The sequence below is a fragment of the Halichoerus grypus genome, chromosome 3 (genome assembly GCF_964656455.1).
Source record: "Halichoerus grypus chromosome 3, mHalGry1.hap1.1, whole genome shotgun sequence".
Taxonomy (NCBI): Eukaryota; Metazoa; Chordata; class Mammalia; order Carnivora; family Phocidae; genus Halichoerus; species Halichoerus grypus.
The window spans coordinates 167,905,560-167,925,045 of NC_135714.1; the positions used below are offsets into that span (position 1 = coordinate 167,905,560).

Below are 19,486 nucleotides of genomic sequence, written 5' to 3' on the forward strand. Positions count from 1 at the left end.
TGACAGTACCAGGAATTTATCTTCAGGATATAAATAGATATGTGCATAAATACACACACCATTATTTATAACTGAAAATCAACTGAAATGAGGGTATGTCTGAAAAAGATGAAGTTATGGTAAACCTATTTAATGGAAAATATACTGTAAGCAATTAAAAATGAATGCTTTTATAAACTTTATTAAGGAGAGAGGAAAAAAAATAAAACCATATGACTTATATCACAGTCACCAGATACCAGATTGACCAAAAAATATACTTCTGAAAAAATTTAAATTTAAGAATGCTTAGGATACTAAGTAAAGTAAAAAGAAAATGATGCCAAAACTATTTATCATAGTCCAAGTAGATTTAAAAATATTTTCCTAGGAGTGATGTCAGCAAGATGGCAAAATAAAAAGTCTCAGTTCTTGTTCCCCTACAGAAACACAATTTAGCCATGATATATGCATCAAAAGCCCTTTATGATAATGTTAGAATGCAGTTAAGAGGTTGCAGTACTACAGGAGAAAAAAAGTCAAGAAGAACCATATTGAAATGGGTAAGAAGAACAATTTCACTTTACCTGTGTCAGCCCCTCCCTGAAACTGCCGTAGGTCAGCACTGCAAGAAAATACCCTGGCCCTTGACTATTCCCTCATGGTAAAATGAAGAGTGGAGAATATCTCTAATGTTCTGGCTTTTTGGAAGGTTGCTGAAGGAATGGTTTCTGTCTTGCCTCACTCAGAATTCTGAGTGAATCAGCATAGACTGGATACCTGGAGGTTGCTGAAATTAAAGGAAAGTGGTGGGTGGCTTGCTGCAGCCAGCCTGGCTTGGTAAGATTAGGAGAAAATTGCACAACCTAAGGCTTCTCTCTCAAGAGGGAGATACAGGGATGGAGTGTGTATCTGGCATTCTCATCAGAGGGCTGCCAAGGGAAATGGTATTTATCTTGTCTGCCTTGGGGCATTGATGGGAGCTGGCATACTCTGGATGTCTCTCAGAAGAAGAGAGAGCTGAGTGGCTTGCTGCTGTAAAACCAGAGCAGTTGCACTGCTAGAAATAAACATGAGAGAGCAAAAATTACAAGCTCTTGAAAAAGAAGAATGCAAGATTGTCTACCTGAGAAACTGCATGCAGAGGCACAGAGAAGTTGCATCCCTCAAAAAAGGTTCAAAGGTCCCCAGAAAATTAGCCAAGCAGATTGGTAAGGGTCTTCCCTATATGAAAATGGCCTGTAAAGACACAGAGGTAACTTTAGATGTGCAGATCCCAATACAAAGTTATCAGACAACTGAAGAAACAAGTAGATAAGACCTGATTAGAAAATCAAAATAAACCTCTAGAAACCAACCCTAAATAAGGAGAGGTATATAAATTATCTGATTAAAAAATTCAAATTAACCATCATAAAGATGCTCAATGTGCTCAAGAAAATGATGTGTGCACAAAATGAGAATATTAATAAAGAGATAAAAAATATAAAAAGGAACTAAACAGAAATTCTGGAGCTAAATAATAGAATAACTGAACTAAAAAAAATCACTAGAAGGGTTCAACAGCAGATTTGAGCAAGAAGAAAGGATAAGCAAACTTGAAGACAGGCAACTTGAAATTATTCAGTCAAAGAAGTACAAAGAAAAAAAAAAGAATAAAAAAGAGTGAAGAAAGCCTAAGGGACCTAATGGACACCATCCACTGGACTAAAATACACATTATCAGAATCCCAGAAGGAGAAGAAAGAAAGGGGCAGAAAGCTTACAGAGAGAAATAATGGCCAAAAACTTCCCAAATCAGGAAAGAAATGGACATCTAGATCCAAGAAGCCCCAAAGTCTCAAATCTAGATAAACTCACAGACAACTACACCAAGACACATCATAATCAAATTTTCCAAAAGTCAAAGATGGAAGAAAATTTTGCAAGTAGCAAAAGAGTGACTTATAATTTACATGGAATCCCTTAAGACTCTCAAAGGACTTCTCAGCATAAACCTTTCAGGTCAGGAGAAAATAGGATGATATATCCGGAATGGTGGGAAACAACCTGCAAACCAAGAGTACTATATCCAACAAATTAGTCCTTTAAAAAATGAAGAAGAGATAAAGATTTTCCCACATAAACAAAAACTGAGGGAATTTGCTACTGCTAGACCTGCCTTACTAGAAGTGTAATGAAAACAAAACAAGAATTTGAAATGAAAGGATGTGAAACTGCAACATAAAAGCACATGAAGTATAAATATCACTGGTAAAGGCAAATATATAGACAAATACAGAATAATAAAATACTGTAGAAGTGGTGTGCAAATCACATATAACTATAGCACAGAAGTTAAAAGAGAAATGCATCAAGAATAACTATAAACACAAAACTTTGTTAAAAGAATTCTGACATCAATATTAATTGTGCATGTTGTGGTAGGCAGTGAAAATGTATGTGTTTTTGTATGTGATTGAACAATGTTAAGGTGTTGTCAGCTTAAAAGAGACTGTTAGAACTATAAAATATTTTATGTAAGCCTCATGGTAACCACAAAGAAAATATGTACAGAAGATATACAAAAAAATGAGAAAGCAATAAAAACATGTTTCTACAAAATATAAGTAAAATGCACAGGAAGACACTGACAGAGGAAAAAAGTGTCAAAAGGCTACAAAAGAGACAACAATTTACAAAATGCTAATATTAAGTCCTTCACTGTTAATAATTAAATGTAAATGGATTAGACTCTCCAACCAAAACACAGAGCGTCTCAATGGATAATAAAACAACACCTAGCTATATGCTGTCTATAAGATTACAGGCTCACTTTATATTTAAAGGTGTATTTCTGTTTAGAGCAGAAATAAATGAAATAGAAACCAGAAAAATAGCAAAAAAAAAAAAAAATCAACAAAACATAGAATTGTTTTTTTTTTTTTTAAAGTAGGCTCCATGATCAGTGTGGAGCCCAACATGGGGCTTGAACCCATGACCCTGGGATCAAGACCTGAGCTGAGATCAAGAGTCGGATGCTTAACCAATTGAACTACCCAGGCACCACAAGAATTGTTTTTTTTTTTTTTTAGATTAATAAAACCGACAGTCCTTTAACTACACTACAAATATTAAGAAACAACTATGAACAAATTGGACAACCTAGAAGAACGGGATAAATTCCTAGAAAAATACAATCTGCCAAGACTGAATCATGTAATTAATAGAAAATCAAAACAGATCTGTATCTAGTAAGCAGATTAAATCAGTAATCAAAACCCTCCCCAATGAAGAAAAGTCTAGGACCACATGGCTTACTCATAAATTCTTTTAACAAGTTTGTTTATTTTTTTAAAGATTTTATTTATTTATTTGAGAGAGAGAGAAAGAAAGACTGCAAGCCAGAGAGCAAGCACGAGCAGGGTGGAGGGGCAGAGGGAGAGGGAGAAGTAGACTCCCCATTGAGCAGGGAGCCCAATGCAGGGCTTGATCCTGGGACCCTGGGATCATGACCTGAGCTGAAGGCAGACACTTAACTGACTGAGCCACCCAGGTACCCTAAAGAAGAGTTTCAAAGAAGAAATAATGCCAATCCTTCTCAAATTCTTCCCAGAAATTGAGGAGGAGGGAACACTTTTAACTCAACTTTATGAGGCCAGCATTATCCTGATACCAAAACCAGAAAAAGATACACAAGAAAACTACAGGCCAATATCCCTGAAGAATATAGATGTAAAAATCCTCAACAAAATACCAGCAAACCAAATCCAACACTACATCAAAAGGAGCACATATTGTGACCAAGTGAGAGCTATTCCTCAGATGCAAAGGTAATTCAATATATGAAAATCAATTAATGTGATAAATCATATTATCAGAACAAAGGTTATAAGCCACATGATTATCTCAATAGATGCAGAAAAAGCATTTAATAAACATTGAAGACTTTTTAATGATAATATTCAACAAAGAATAAAAGGAAATTACCTTACTATAATAAAAGTCATATATGAAAAGCTCACAGCTTACACTATATTCAATGGTGAAAAACCAGATGTTTTTCTTCTAAGAAAAGAAATATGACAAGGAAGCTCACTCTCACCTCTTCTATTCAATATAGTACTGAAGTCCTAGCCAGAATGGGTGAGAAAAAGAAATAAAAGGCTTCCAGACTGGAAAGGAAAAAGTAGCACTATCTGTTCACAGATGTCATGACCTTACACATAGAAAACTCTAAAAATTCCACACACACACACACCAAAAAAACCCTGTTAGAACTAAGAAACTTATTTAGCAACACTGCAGGATAAAAAATTGACATGTAAAAATCAGTTGCATTTCTATATACTAATAATGAATAATCCTGAAAGGAAATTAAGAAGACACTTCCACTTACAATAGCATCAAAAATAATAAAATACTTAAGAATAAACTTAATGAAGGAGGGGAAAAACTTATATACTGAAAATTAGAAAACATTGTTAAGAGAAATTAAAGACACAAATAAATGGAAAGGCATCTCATGTTCATGGATTTGAAGACAATACTGTTAAAATGTTTATACACCCCAAAGTCATCTACAGATTCAATATAATACTTATCAAAATCCCAGTGGCATTTTTTACAGAAATAGAAATCTCACCCTGAGATTCATATGGAATGAGAAAGGATCCTGAATACTCAAAACAATCTTGAGAAAGAACAAATTTAGAGACCTCACACTTCCTGATTTCAAAATACATTACAAAGCTACAGTAATTAAAACATTATAGTATTGGCATAAGGACAGACATACTATGCATATACAGTAAACTGATTTCCACAGAGTGCCAACAGTACACAAGGGGGAAAAGATAATTCCTTCAATAAACAGTACTAGGAAAATGAGTATCCACATGTGAAAGAATGAAATTTAATCCTTACACCCTACAGAAAAGTTAACTCAAAATAGATTAAAGGCTCAAATGTAGACTTGACACTATAAAACTAGAAGAAAACATAGGGGAAAAGCTTGTTGGCACTGACATTGGGAATGATTTCTTGGATGTGATACTAAAAGCACAGGCAACAGAAGCAAAAATAGACAAGTGAGACTACACAAAAGTAAAAAGCTTCTGTACAGCAAAGGAAACAAGGGAGTGCAAAGGCTACCTACAGAATGGGAGAAAATATCTGAAAACCATATATATGATAAGGGATTAATATCCAAAATACATAAGGAATTCCTATAACTCAACAGCAAAAAAACAAAAGAAAAATAACAAATCATCTGAATAAATCATGGGTAAAGGACCTGAATAGACATTTCTACAAAGACAACACTTATATAGCCAACTGGTATGTGAAAAGATGCTTGACATCACTAATCATCAGGAAAATGTAAATCAAAACTACAATGAGATATCACCTCACACCTGTTAGGATGGCCATTATTAAAAACAAAACAAAACAAAAAAACAGAATAAGAAGTGCTGACATGCATGTGGAGAAATTGGAACTCCTGTACACTGTTGGTGGGAACTGAAAATAATTCAGCCACTATGGAAAACAGTATAGACGTTCTTCACAAAATAAACAGAACTACCATATGATTCAGCGATCCCACTTCTGTGTTATCAATGGGAATTGAATCAGGATATCAAAAAGAGATTTGCACTCCATGTTTACTTCAGTATTATTTACAATGACCAAGAGGTAGAAACAACATAAATATCTATGGATGAACGAATGAATAAAGAAAATGAAGTAAAAAATAGAGTATTATTTAGCCATAAAAAAGAAGGAAATTCTGTCATAGGCTACAACATGGATGAACCTTCATCACATTATGTTAAATGAAATCAGCCAGTCATTGAAGGACAAATACTACTTGTTTCCACTTACATGAAATAGCCAAACTCAAAGAAACAGAAGGTAGAATGGTGGTTGCCAGGGGTTGGGGGGAGGGGGGGGAGTGAGAGAATTGCTGTTCACTTGGTATTGTTTGTCATGCAAGATGGAAAATTCTAGAGATCTACTGTACAACACTGTGCTGATAGTTAATACTATCTACTGTGTACTTAGAAATTAATTGAGGGTTGGGGCGCCTGGGTGGCTCAGTCGTTAAACGTCTGCCTTCGGCTCAGGTCATGATCCCAGGGTCCTGGGATCGAGCCCCGCATCAGGCTCCCTGCTCTGCGGGAAGCCTGCTTCTCCCTCTCCCACTCCCCCTGCTTGTGTTCCATCTCTCGCCGTGTCTCTCTCTGTCAAATAAATAAAAAATCTTTAAAAAAAAAAAAAAAGAAATTAATTGAGGGTTATATGTTTTTGACCACAGTTAAAAAATTAAGACTTTTCCTATCAGTCATCATTGAGGACAGTGTTGTTACTGCCTTGCTGCCTATTGGCCTGAATTCCAAGCTACCCTTCACAGTTAGAGCTGGAATCCTATTTCGCCCTGGGAAGCAGTGGACCTCATTCCAGTCAACACACAAATTTCCCATGTCCACACACACAGAGCTAGGGAGGTGGAAGCTCCAGGGATTACACTTCAAAGGCCAGAACATACAAACTTGATCCCAAACAGGTTCCCAGATTCTAGGATTAGAAGAAAGGATCTGGGCAGGAAATGGTCTGGTTAAAAATTTAGCCAGATAATTTGGATTAAGTACCAATGCTTCAGGACTTGAATGAAATGTGTTTCTAGATTTAGGTAAGATCTAAATGAAGGCAAATAATTAAATGAAGATATACTGTTACATAGCATTAGTGAAGGAGATAAATGAAGGCTCTAACCAATCTATAGTATAAATAACCATTGAAACAAGTGCTGCCACAGGTCTGTACCTACATAGACCATATGCAGTCTGACTTATCAACCTCTATTCAAAATTTCTAACTGAACACAAATGGAACACAGCTCAATATTTATATTTAATATATATATATAACACATATATCATAAAATATTTTATGTATAAAATACTTTATATAATATATAATTACATATATACAATTTCTAAAATAATTTTTTAACCAGAAACAAAAAAAACCTAAAAAAGAATTTAGACATCAATTAAATAATCTTTTGGGTGTTTGATGTAGTCTCTTTGTACAAAGTAAATATTTTCTGGATACCTTGTCAAATCATTTCATAAAGTTTTGTGGGCTTCATTTTTTAATTTATGTTTACCTTTTGCAAGTAAAGGACTGTTCCTTTTAGTACAGCATAAAAAGTTTTCCATCCTCGCTTTCCTCTTGGAGCTAGAAAGGGGAAAAAAATGGAAAATTTTATTTGACAGAAAATAGAATTTTAGAAATAATCAAAACGATCAACATGGTGATCGTGTTTCAATGTTCCTGGTTTATTAACTTCCAAAATTAATAATAATGAGAACTAAAATTTTCTTGAGACTTAAAAAAAAAAAGCAGTATTCCAAGAATGTTTTCCATGTATTGTCTCAATTAATCTTCACAATAATCCTGTGAGATAGGTACTATGACTCTTGTCTTTTCATAAAACTGAAGCACAGAAAGTAATCCGCTCATGGCCACACAACTAGGAAGAGAAGCAGGAATCTAACCCAGGCAGCATGGCTGTAGAGACACGACTTAAGGACTGGGAAAGCAGAGAGGCATTCTGGAAGTACATATTAATCTAAGAGAAAGCTTAAAAGGCTCATGTTCCAGATCACTTATAGCTCTGTCAAAGTTTCTAGAAATCATTAAAATCTCAGAATATAAAAGAACTCCTCTTGGCATTTCCCCCACACACCTACCAGCTGGATTATAACTTTAGTTATTATTATTCCTATGGCAATCTGTGATACCTCAGTTGCAGATCCTGCCACACTGTAACAATATTTTTGTGGAGGTGTCTCTTTCAGGAGATTACGAATGACCTGAGAGCAGGTACCCTTCATTTTTATAATTCACAGTACCTGGCACCGTGCAAGGCAGACATTAGGTACCCTCATAAAAATTCTCCAAATTAACTTTCTTTCAGAAGTCCTCACATTTGTTTGTATTTTCTTGGAGTAAAAAGTGGAATTTCTCTATTGACTTATGTATACTTTTACAGACTGTCCTAAAACAAAAGCACAGATTAGCAAAAACAGTTTACTATTTAATCTTAATTAAAATATGTAACTGGAAAATGTTATGGTATATCTGAATGCCATTTTTCTAAACATGTCTATCCAAATAGGTAGGGAGGACCACTTATTCTTATTCCTTTATCAACTATTTGGCTGCCTTTATGCCATCTTAACTTGGATACCTGATTAAATTAGGAAATACATTATTCTTAAGCAAATCCTTTAAATCTTTGACTGAAGACTCAAGAAACCTTAGGGTTGGTAACTGTGTGAATATCCACCTACAGAACACAGGTGCCCCTACCAACACCATACTGATATATCCACCTGGCAAAAAAGGACTCAAAACATCCGCTCCGCAGGTTTCCAGGGGAAATTACAAAAAAAAAAAAAAAAAAAAATCAATCCATCTGTTTTCACTATGCAAGGTTTAAAAGTATGTACTCAAAAATAAATGATCAACAACAGTACACAATCATCTCCTTTATAAAGAGAACCATAGATCATTATATATATATATAATAAATATTGACTGCATTGTTCAATAGGTGTCAAATTCTGATACAGTTGATGTGAGAACAGTGCACACAGAAGTGACCACAGGCTGCAGGAGCCATGGCAGAGCAGGACCAAAGACAGCATGGTGTGCTGAAGGCACCTGTCTAGAAAACAGACCATCTGGTTTCTAGTCCTGTCTTTAAACCATCTCACCCAAAGCCCCTGAGTAACTCCTGACCACTGACCAAATGCACCAACTTTTCAAAACTTCAGATGCTTCATTTAAAAACATGGATAATTTACCTAAGTTAAGGCAAACCACTAGCTAATGGTGGAAAGTAATTTAGAGAAAACCCTTTTCTTTTTTGGTTCTCTCTCTCTCTTTTTTTTTTGCTTTCTTCCACCATCTTTAATCCCCATCACCTATTTCACCCATCCCCCCACCCAAGTCATCTCTGTTAACCATCAGTTAGTTCTCTATATTTAAGAGTCTGTTTCTTGGTTTGTCTCTCTCTTTCTTCCTTTGTTCATTTGTTTGTTTCTTAAATTCCACATATGAGTGAAATCATATGGTATTTATCTTTCTCTGACTGACTTATTTTGCTTAACATCACACTCTCTGATCCAACCATGTTGTTGCAAATGACAAGGTTTCAGTCGTTTTTTTATGGCTGAGTAATATTCCCGTGTGTGTGTGTGTGTGTGTGTGTGTGTGTATAATATATAATATATAATATATATACCATTTCTTTACCCCTTCATCTACTGAAGGACACTTGGGCTGCTTCCATAATTTGGAAATTGTAAATAATGCTGCAATAAACATGGGGATGTATGTGTGTCTCTGACTTAGTGTTTTTGTATTTTTTGGGTAAATACCCAGTAGTGTGATTACTGGGTATTTAGGGTAGTTCTATTTTTAATTTTTTAAGAAACCTCCATACTGTTTCCACAGTAGCTGCACCAGTTTGCATTCTCACCAACAGTGCATGAGGGTCCCTTTTTCTCCACATACTTGCCAATACTTGTTCTTTCTTGAGTTTTTGACTTTAGCCATTCTGACAGGTAATATCTCACAGTGGTTTTGATTTGCACTTCCCTGATGATGACTGATGTTGAGCATCTTTTCATGTGTCTATTGGCCATCTGGATGTCTTCTTGGGAGAAATGTCTGTTCATGTCTTCTGCCCATTTTTTAATTGGGTTGTTTTTTGGGTGTTGAGTAAGTTCCTTATATATTTTGAATACTAATCCTTTATCAGATATGTCATTTGCCAATTTCTTCTCCCATTCCACAGATTGCCTTTTAGTTTTGTTGACAGTTTCCTTCTCTGTGCAGATACTTTTAATTTAGTAGTCCCAACTGTTCATTTTTGTTTTTCTTTCCCTTGCCTCAGGAGAAATATCTAGGAAAATATTGATTGTTACACCTGATGTCAAAGAAGTTACTGCCTGTGCTCTCTTCTAGGATTTTTATGGTTTCAGGTCTCACATTTTAGGTCTTTAAGCCATTTGGCTTTATTTTTGTGTATGGTGAAAAAAATGGTCCAGTTTCATTCTTTTGCATGTTGCTGTCCAGTTTTCCCAACACCATTTGTTGAACAGACTTTTCCCCATTGCACATTCTTTCCTCCTTTTTTAAAGATTAATTGATCATGTAGTTGTGTGTTTATTTCTGTGTATCCTATTGTTCTATTAATCTATGTGTCTATTTTTGTGTCAGTACAATACTGTTTTCATTACTAGAATTCTGCAACATAACTTGAAGTCTGGAATTGTGATGCCTCCACCTTTTCTTTTTAAAATTGCTTTGGCTATTCAGGGTTTTTTGTGGTTCCATACAAATTTTAGGATTGTTTGATCCAGTTCTGTGAAAAATGCTGTTGGTATTTTGATAGGGATTTGCATTAAATCTGTAGATTGCTTTGGGTAGTATAAGACATTTTAACAATATTTGTTCTTCCAATCCATGAGCATGGAAGGTCCTTCCATTTCTTTGTGTGGTCTTTGATTTCTTTTACATCTTTAGTTATGTTTATTCCTAGGTATTTTATTATTTTTGGTGCAACTGTAAATGGGATTGTTTTCTTAATTTCTTTCTGCTGCTTCATCAATAATGTATAGAAATGCAACAGATTTCTGTACATTGATTTTGTATCCTGCAACTTTACCGAATTTATTTATCAGTTCTAATAGCTTTTGGGTGGAGTCTTTAGGGTTTTCTATGTAGTCTTATGTCATGTGCAAATACTCAAAGTTTTACTTCTTCCTTAATGTTTTAGATGCCTTTTCTTTCTTTTTGTTGTTTGACTGCTGTGGCTAGGACTTCCAGCCTTTGTTGACTAAAAGTGGTGAGAGTGGACATCCTTGTCTTATTCCTCACATAGGGGAAATGCTCTCAGTTTTTTCCCACTGAGTATGATGTGGGATTTTCATGTAAGGTCTTTATATGTTGAGGTATGTTCCCTCTAAACCTATCTTGTTGAGGGCCTTTTTAAAAATCATGAATGGATGTTATACTTTGTCAAATGTTTTTTATGTATCTATTGAAATGATCATATGGATTTTATCCTTTCTCTAATTGATATATCACATTGATTGACTTGCAAATATTGAACCATCCTTCCATCCTGGGAATAAATCCCACTTGATCTTGTTGATCTTTTTTAATGTATTGTTGGATTTGGCTTGCTAGTATTTTGTTGAGGATTTCTGCATCTATGTTTATCAGAGATACGGCCTGTAGTTTTGTTTTTTGTGGTGTCTTCATCTGGTTTTCTTATCAGGCTAATGCTGGTCTCATAGAATGAATTTGAAGCTTTCCTTCTTCAACTATTTTTTTGGAATAGATTGAGAAAAATAGGTGTTAACTCTTCTTTACATACCATCATGGTAAGTACTCTTTAACTGTTTCCCCTATTGAACAACCCCACCCCCACTCTAGTAAGCATCAGTTTGTTCTCTATAGTTAAGAATTTGCTCCTTGCTTTGTCTTCTCTCTCTTTTCCTTTAATAATTTTTGTTTCTTAAATGGCTCATATGAGTGAAATCATGTGGTATTAGTCTTTCCCTGACTGGTTTATTTTGCTTAGCATTATACACTCTACCTCCACCCATGTTGTTGCATATGGCAAGATTTAATTCTTTTTATGGCTGAGTAATACTCCATTGCATGTATGTATCACATCTTCTCTATCAATTAATCTGTTGACGAACACTTGGGCTGCTTCAATAGTTGGCTATTGTAAATAATGCTGCAATCAACATAGGGGTGCACGTATCTCTTTGAATTAGTGTTGTTACATGTTTTGGGTAAATACCCAGTACTGTGATTATTAAATATAGGGTAGTTCTATTTTTAATTTTTTGAGGATGGGCCATACTATTTTTCACAATGAGTGCACCCGTCTGCATTCTGGCCGACCCGTCTGCATTCTGGCACCCGTCTGCATTCTGGCCGAAAAAGGTTCCTTTTTCTCCACATCCTTGCCAACACCTGTTGTTTCTTGTGTTGATTTTAGCCATTGTGACAGGTGTGAGGTGATATCACACTGTAGTTTTGCACCCCATGTCTTACCCATTAGAGCGTTTAGTACATTTATATTGAAAATGATTATTGATAGATGTGTATGTATTGCCATTTTGTTACTTATTTTGTGGTTATTCTTGTAGTTTTTCTCCTATTCTTTCTTCTCTTGCTCTCTTTCATGGTTTGCTGGCTTTCTTTAGTGACATACTTGGATCTAGTTCTTGTTATTCTTCGCTTATCTATTACTGGTTTTTGATTTGTGGCTACCATTGGTTTTTATGTAACATCTTCTACATATAGCAGTCCATGCTATGTTGATGGTTGCTTAAGCTGGAACCCATTCTTTACTCCTCTCACCCTCATGTTTTAGGTATACCGTATCTTATTTTACATTCTTTTATTTTGTGAATCCCTTGGCTGGTTTTTACAGATATACTTATTTTTACTGCTTTTGTGTTTCCTACTTTTCATACTCTATGGTCTTTCATTTCCTTTCACTCAAAGGGTCCCTTTTAATATTTCTTATAGGGTTGGTTTAGTTGTCATGAACTCCTTTATTTTTTCGTTTTTCTGAGAAACTTTATCTGTCATTCTGTTCTTTTTTAATTTAAATTCAATTAACATATAATGTATTATTAGTTTCAGATGTAGAGTTCAGTGATTCATCAGTCTTATATAATACCCAGTGCTCACTACATCACGTGCCCCCGAATGTCCATCCCCGTTACCCCATCCTCCACCCTCTCCCCTCCAGCAACCCTGTTTGTTTCCTATAGTTAAGAGTCTCTTATGGTTTGTCTCCTTCTCTGATTTCATCTTGTTTTATTTTTCCCTCCCTTCCACTGTGATCCTGTTTTGTTTCTTAAATTCCACATATGAGTGAGATCATATGATAATTCTTTCTCTGATTAACTTCTTTCACTTAGCATAATACCCTTTAGTTCCATCCACATCATTGCAAATGGCAAGATTTCATTTTTGACAGCTGAGTAGTATTCCATTGTGTATATATACACCACATCTTCTTTATCCATTCATCTTTCATTCTGTTCTGAATGATAGCCTTGCTGGATAGAGTATTCTTGGCTGAGGATTTTCCCCTTTCAGCACTTTGACTATATCACGCCACTGTCTCCTGGCGTGTAACGTTTCTGCTGAAAAACCCACTGATTGCCTTATGGGACTTCCCTTGTAAGTAATGTCTTCTTTTCTCTTGGTGCTTTAAATTTTTTTCTTTATCACTACTTTGCCATTTTAATTACTATCTGTCTTGGTGTGGACCTCCTTGCATTGATTTTGTTGAGTAATTTCTGTGCCTCCTGGATATGGATCTCTTCTTCAGGTCAGGGGAGTTCTCAGCCATTATTTTTTCAAATAAATTTTCTGCCCCCTTCTCTTTTTCTTCTTCTTCAGGGATCCCTAAAATGTGATCTTCGGGGATCCCTAAAATGTGAATGTTATTATGCTTGATGTAATTGCTGAGTTCCTTAAATCTATTCTTATTTTGCAAAATTTTTTCCCTCTCTTTTGTTCAGCTTGGTTACTTTCCATTTCTCTATCTTCCAGGTTATTAATTTGTTCCTCTGAGTCCTCTAACCTGCTATTTATTCTATCAAGTGTACTTTTAATTTTATTTATTGTCTTGTTCATCTCTGCTTCTTTTTTAAATCTCTTTGTTCAGGGTCTCACTGATGTCCTTTTCTCTTTTCTCAAGTCCAGTGAGTATCTTTATGATCATTACTTAAAATTCTCTATCAGGCATATCATTTATCTCCATTTTGCTTAGGTCTCTTGCTGTGGTTTTGTCCTGTGTTTTTATTTGGGACATACTCCTCTGTCTCTTCATTTTTGTCCAACTGTATCTGTTTCCATGTGTTAGGAAAGTCAGCTTCATCTCCTGTTCTTTAAGGTAATGGCCTTATGAAGAAGAGGTCTTATAGTGCCCTACAGTGCAGTGACCCTCCTCTACAGGACTTGACGCTTCAAGGTGTGTTTCCTATGTGTGCTGTGCCCTACTGTTGTGTCCTGGCCACTTTATCCTTTAGTGCAGTTGTGTGCAGAGACTCTTGTTGCCTGTTGTGGGCAGTGTTTGGTCCCCAGCCAAATGGTGCACATTTTAAGAAGGTGTGCATTGGTCTGCTTGCAAAATGAGACCTGTCACTACCACCAGAACTGAGGCTCCAGGTCAGGAGATGTGGTGTTAGCTTGGTTTGTACCATTCTTCTGGGGGAGGGGACATGTAGCATCAGGACTGAGGCAAGCATGACTGGCAAGGGCAGATCCACCATAATGTGGGGGGATGGGGCTTGGTGTAAGCAAGTTAAGTAGCAAGTGTCAGTGCTATGCAGGTGGCTGTGTGATTATGCTGAGGAGCGGGGGAATGAAATGGCACCTGCCAGCTCCTTTAATCCTGGAGAGGTCTCCCTGTGATTCCTGCCTCTTCAAACCATGCTCTGAGATGAGTAAATAACCCTCCCTCCAGTATACCCCAGGTGTTTTTCAAACTGCTGCTTCTACTTTGTAGCTCTGGTGGCTGTTTGTCATACTGTTTCTTTAAGGATGGGGACTCACCTTCCTAATGTCCTCTGGGCTCTCCCACAGCTGAGCCTGCTGATTTTTTTTAAAAATCCAAGCTTTAAGTCCCACAAACTGTAAGAACTCATGAGGTAAGCCCCACTTACTTTCTTTATTTTAAAAAATATTTTATTTATTTATTTGACAGAGAAAGAGAGTGAGCACACACAAGCAGGGAGAGTGGCAGGCAGAGGGGAGGGAGAAGCAGGCTCCCTGCAGAGCAGGGAGCCCAATGCGGTGCTCAATCCCAGGACCCCCAGCCCCTCTTACTTTCAAAGCCAAATATTAGTCTTCCCTGAGTGGGTTCCCTGGTGTGGTACTTTGTTTCTCTCCCTTCACCACACCCTTGGCTTCGCTCCTGACAGTGGACAGCCACAGTCCTCTTCACTCCCAAACCACATCTCCACCCTTCCTATCTTCTTCAATGTGACCTCTTCTCTACATTTAGTTGAGGACTTTGTTCTGTCAGTCTTGGGGGTGTTTTCTGGGTTACTTATGCTGATTTGAGTGTCATCTAGTTGTATCTGTGAGAGAAAGTGAGCTTTGGGTCCTCCTACTCCGTCATCTTCAAGAAAACCCTTTTGTTTTTATAGGAGGCTTGTAGGTCCTGGATTTTAAAGGCTTTCCCCTAAAACTAGCAGAGGCATCTTGAGATTCCTTCAGTTCAAAGATCTACAAATCTATTTTACTACTTTTCAAGTAGAAATCTCCAATCCATGAATCCATGTACATGTTCACAAAAAATTTTAGTAGCTCTGTATCATTACCACACCAAGCCTACTAGAAACAGATCACAAAGAGCTTTCCAAATGAAACGTGATCTTAAGTTACTGTGGATGACTAATGCTTAAGTCAATGAGCATTAACTCTGTATTGCATTCTCTACTTTCCCATCTCCCACAGGAGGTTAAAACATAAAATCTTGTTTTTGATCAATTATAATTAAGTTGTTTAAGCCTTAAATAAACAATCAATATTCTTAACACAACTTAGGAGCAAGTGCTCACCAGTATATAGCTAGTGTGTTACAAAAGTACTACTTTAAATGATTTTATATGTATTAATTTATTTAACTCATACCACAATGCTAAAAATAAGGTACTATTGTTACCTCCATTTACATATGGGACTGTGGGTACAAATGAGTGGAACTCAGGGAAGAGAGAGACCACTGTGCACTAGAGCAGGCTGGGGAGGCTCTCTAAAGGCAAGCTCAACAGTCCTGATCCTAAAGCCACACACAAAGTGCTGCTATGGCTCTTGTATCTTTGGTGAGGCTTGCCATGTGAAGCACATGGGTTAGATGTCAATGAATGAAGAGCATTGCTCCTCATAATGACTGCAGAATGAGTTAAAACTGATTTCATAACTCCAAGATTATTAAAATATAGAAGACCAGGGAAAGAGTTGTAACTGGTTACATAATAAACATGATGGGAGGAATGAGTAAGAGTTCTGTTTGGAAACCCAATGTCTCTTACTAAAAGGCTTTAAAATTATAAGGGTGATAGAGAGTTGGTAGATAGATTTTAAAGATACCTGGGTGTCTACTGTGAAAAGGTATTTACTGAACTTGATCAAAAGACACCATTCTATGCACTAGACTGTGTTTTCATGATTCTTTTTAATATGCATACTTGAAATCCAAAGATACTTTCCTTCTTTTTGAAAATACAAAGATTTTGGAATATTTTATTCTAATCATCTGCCTCCAACCTTACATGATAATGCCACCTATTACTTTATTTGTTTTTAACACTACCAAAAGGGATCTCATTATTTTTCTATAAACTGCCACTGTCTATTTAGATTTACTGTCATGTTTACTATTACCTTTATTCATTAACACTTTCTTTACCTCAAATTTTTTTGAGGCCATTTTCTTTCTTTCTTTTTTTTTAAGATTTATGTGAGAGAGAGAGCGAGAACTTGAGCAGGGGGAGGAGGCAGAGAGGGAGAGAAATCCTCAAGCAGACTCCCCACTGAGCATGGAACCTGACTTGGGGCTCCATCCCAGGACCCTAAGATCATGACCTGAGCTTCAAAATCAAGAGTTGGATGCTCAACTGACTGAGCCACCCAGGCACCCCAAGGTAATTTTCAATTAATTCTTTAAATCTATACTTAGAAGTTCCTTTAGTGAGGATTGTTTGGGTGGTAAATCTTTTTTCTATTTTTGTTTATATAAAAATGTCTTTATTTTATTAAAAATTCGAGGTTGACAATTATATTTTCTTATGAAGATATTATTTCACTATCCTTTGGCTCCCGTCATTGTTGCAATATCTATCTTGAGCCTAATTGTTATGTCTAAGAAGAGGTTTCTTTAAACTGAGCCAGCTTGGTGTTCTTTGGGTTTTCTGCATATCTATTCCAAACACTTGTAGTCATTAGATCTTTGAATATTGTGTCCTCCATTGTCTCCACTATTGTAACCTCTGACACTCTAATTTCTCATTCCATTCCACAGGTTTCTTGACTGCCCCTTCACATTCTTTATGTCTTTCTGTGCTAAAAGCTGTGTAATTTTATCTCCAGTATTTCTTCAACACCCAGATCCAGAAATACTCTAAAGGTATAGCAGCCCTAGGGTTAGCTTCCTTCCCTAGATTTGTATTCATGCTTTTTTCCTGGCTTACAGGATTTCCCTTTCATTGTTATAGTCATTCATTCTTTTAAAAGGCATTTTAAAAATTTTATCATTTTAATTTTTTACTTATTTTTATTTTTTAAAAAAGATTTTATTTATTTGAGAGAGAGAGAGAGAGCAAGAGAGATAGCATGAGCAGGGGGCTGTGGCAGAGAGAGAGGGAGAAGTAGGCTCCCCGCTGAGCAGGCAGTCTGATGTGGGGCTCCATCCCAGGACCCGGGGATCATGACCTGAGCTGAAAGCAGATGCTTACCTGACTAAGCCGCCTAGATGCCCCATTTGATTATTTTTAGATGTTTTATAATGCAAGTTTTAGAATCTCTAGGCCATCATATTGCCAAAGTAGACCCTCTAGCTCTTTTTTCTTTTTCTTTAAAAGAATTTATTTTGTAGAGAATTTTGTAATCTATGAAGAGTTCATTTATAGCAGAATACAGGAGATAAGTGCTGAGGACAAGATGAGAGGAATTAGAAAACAGAACACCAGTGAGGAGGCTATTACAACTGCCCAGATGAGAGAAAAAGGCCAAAATATGCATAGAGGTGCACAACAAATAAGATAAAAATAAAATAGAAGGATGGGTGGCCGGATGGCTCAGTTGGTTAAGTGTACGACTCTTGATTTCAGCTCAGGTCATGGTCTCAAGGTTGTGAAACTAAACCCCGCATAGGGCTCTGGGCTTAGTGTGAAGTCGGCTTGGGATACTCTCTCTCCCTCTCCCTCTGCCCCTTCTCCCTGCTCTCTCTCTCTCTTTAAAAAAAAAAAAGAAAAAGAAAATCTTAAAAAAAAAACAAACAAATAGAAGGAAAGGAGAAGGCAGTAATGTTAACTGAGCACCTATATACAGTGCTCTGGGCATTGGGCTAACATTGAAAATGTACACTAAATTTGATCCAAACAATCCTTTTGGTTAGGTCTTAATGCCTCTTTTCACATTAATGTCTCCTTTATTAACTACACTTGCAGTCCTAGAGGTGGAGTAAGCTACTGAGGAGGCTACGTATCTAAGGATTTCAAAGCTTATAGGGCAATTCAGACAAGGAAATATATTCTAAGGCTACATTAAGAAAGAGAAACTGTCCAGATGATAACCCTTTTGCAAATGGTCAGGCCTGCTACTCCAGTGACATGAATATAAGGGAAAAGGAAAGAAGAAGTTGGGATAGGAGGGGAATGCAAGTTAGGTATGTTTTCTAATTTCACTGAACTACAGAACTTTCAAAGGTATCCTTGCTCATGGCTATGAGATTCAGAGCTGAGGCACGATCCCTGTGTCTGCCCTCTCAGATGCGACCAGCCCAACGTCTTTGCACAGTACCAATGCTAATAGCAGCACTAATTATAGCAGAAGTAACAGCACACATTGTTTTAAGCACTGTTCCAAAACCTGATGTGTATTAACTAAAGCCTACAACTTTATGAGGAAGCGATTATTATAATCTCCATTTTACCGACGTGGAATCTGGGATCTCACCTAACCTGCAGTACTTGGTTCCCATAGCACTGGACACTTTACTCTGCTTTGTATGCAGGGAAAGACCAGTTAAACCAGACTCAAGTACAATGTCTTAGTTAACTCTGAGATGTAAGAGTTATATTCAAGTTATTTAAGAGCTGACTTAGCATGGACTCTGACTGATCAGGAAAGACACTGCCCAATCAGGACTGAAGGGACATCCAAGGTAAACAGTCTGTTCAACTGAACACATTCCTTGACTATCAGCCCTGGCTAGGGTACTATTTCTTGCCCATCATAGGTTAAAATAAGGAACAAGAAAAGTCAAACAAACCTTTTTGTTTATTATTCTACATATCACACACACACACACACACACACACACACACACACACACACACACGGAATATACATTTCTGCAAAAGAGAAACTGGCAGATGAGTGATAATGGAACTGTCATTAAATCTTCAATATTACAAACCAGTTCTTATTAATGTTCTCATCTCCATTATAAAATTGAAGAAGTCTTTTTGGAAATATAAAGTAACAACATCTTGGCTTCAATTATTGCCATTGATCTTTGTAAAATAGTTAATACATAACTGGGACTGAAAGCACAGATTGTCACCATTTTTTCATAAAGAGGAAGGAATCAGAAAATATTCTTGAGCAATAAAATATTAAGTAAAGAGTATTGCTGGATATATGCCAAAAAATAAAGTTATGTATTTTTTTAATCCAC

The 19,486-nt window shown here is 36.5% G+C and overlaps 1 protein-coding gene across 9 annotated transcripts in view; it reads right to left on the bottom strand.

Annotated features, from left to right (window-relative positions):
- Positions 1–19,486, bottom strand: part of PSD3 (pleckstrin and Sec7 domain containing 3) — a 586,658-nt gene that overhangs the window by 80,483 nt on the left and 486,689 nt on the right. For all 9 annotated transcript variants that reach the window (XM_078069537.1, XM_078069538.1, XM_078069540.1 and 6 more), the window contains one exon: positions 7,133–7,203. In XM_078069537.1, the coding sequence (XP_077925663.1) occupies positions 7,133–7,203 (71 nt within the window). The remainder of the gene's footprint in view (positions 1–7,132; positions 7,204–19,486) is intronic.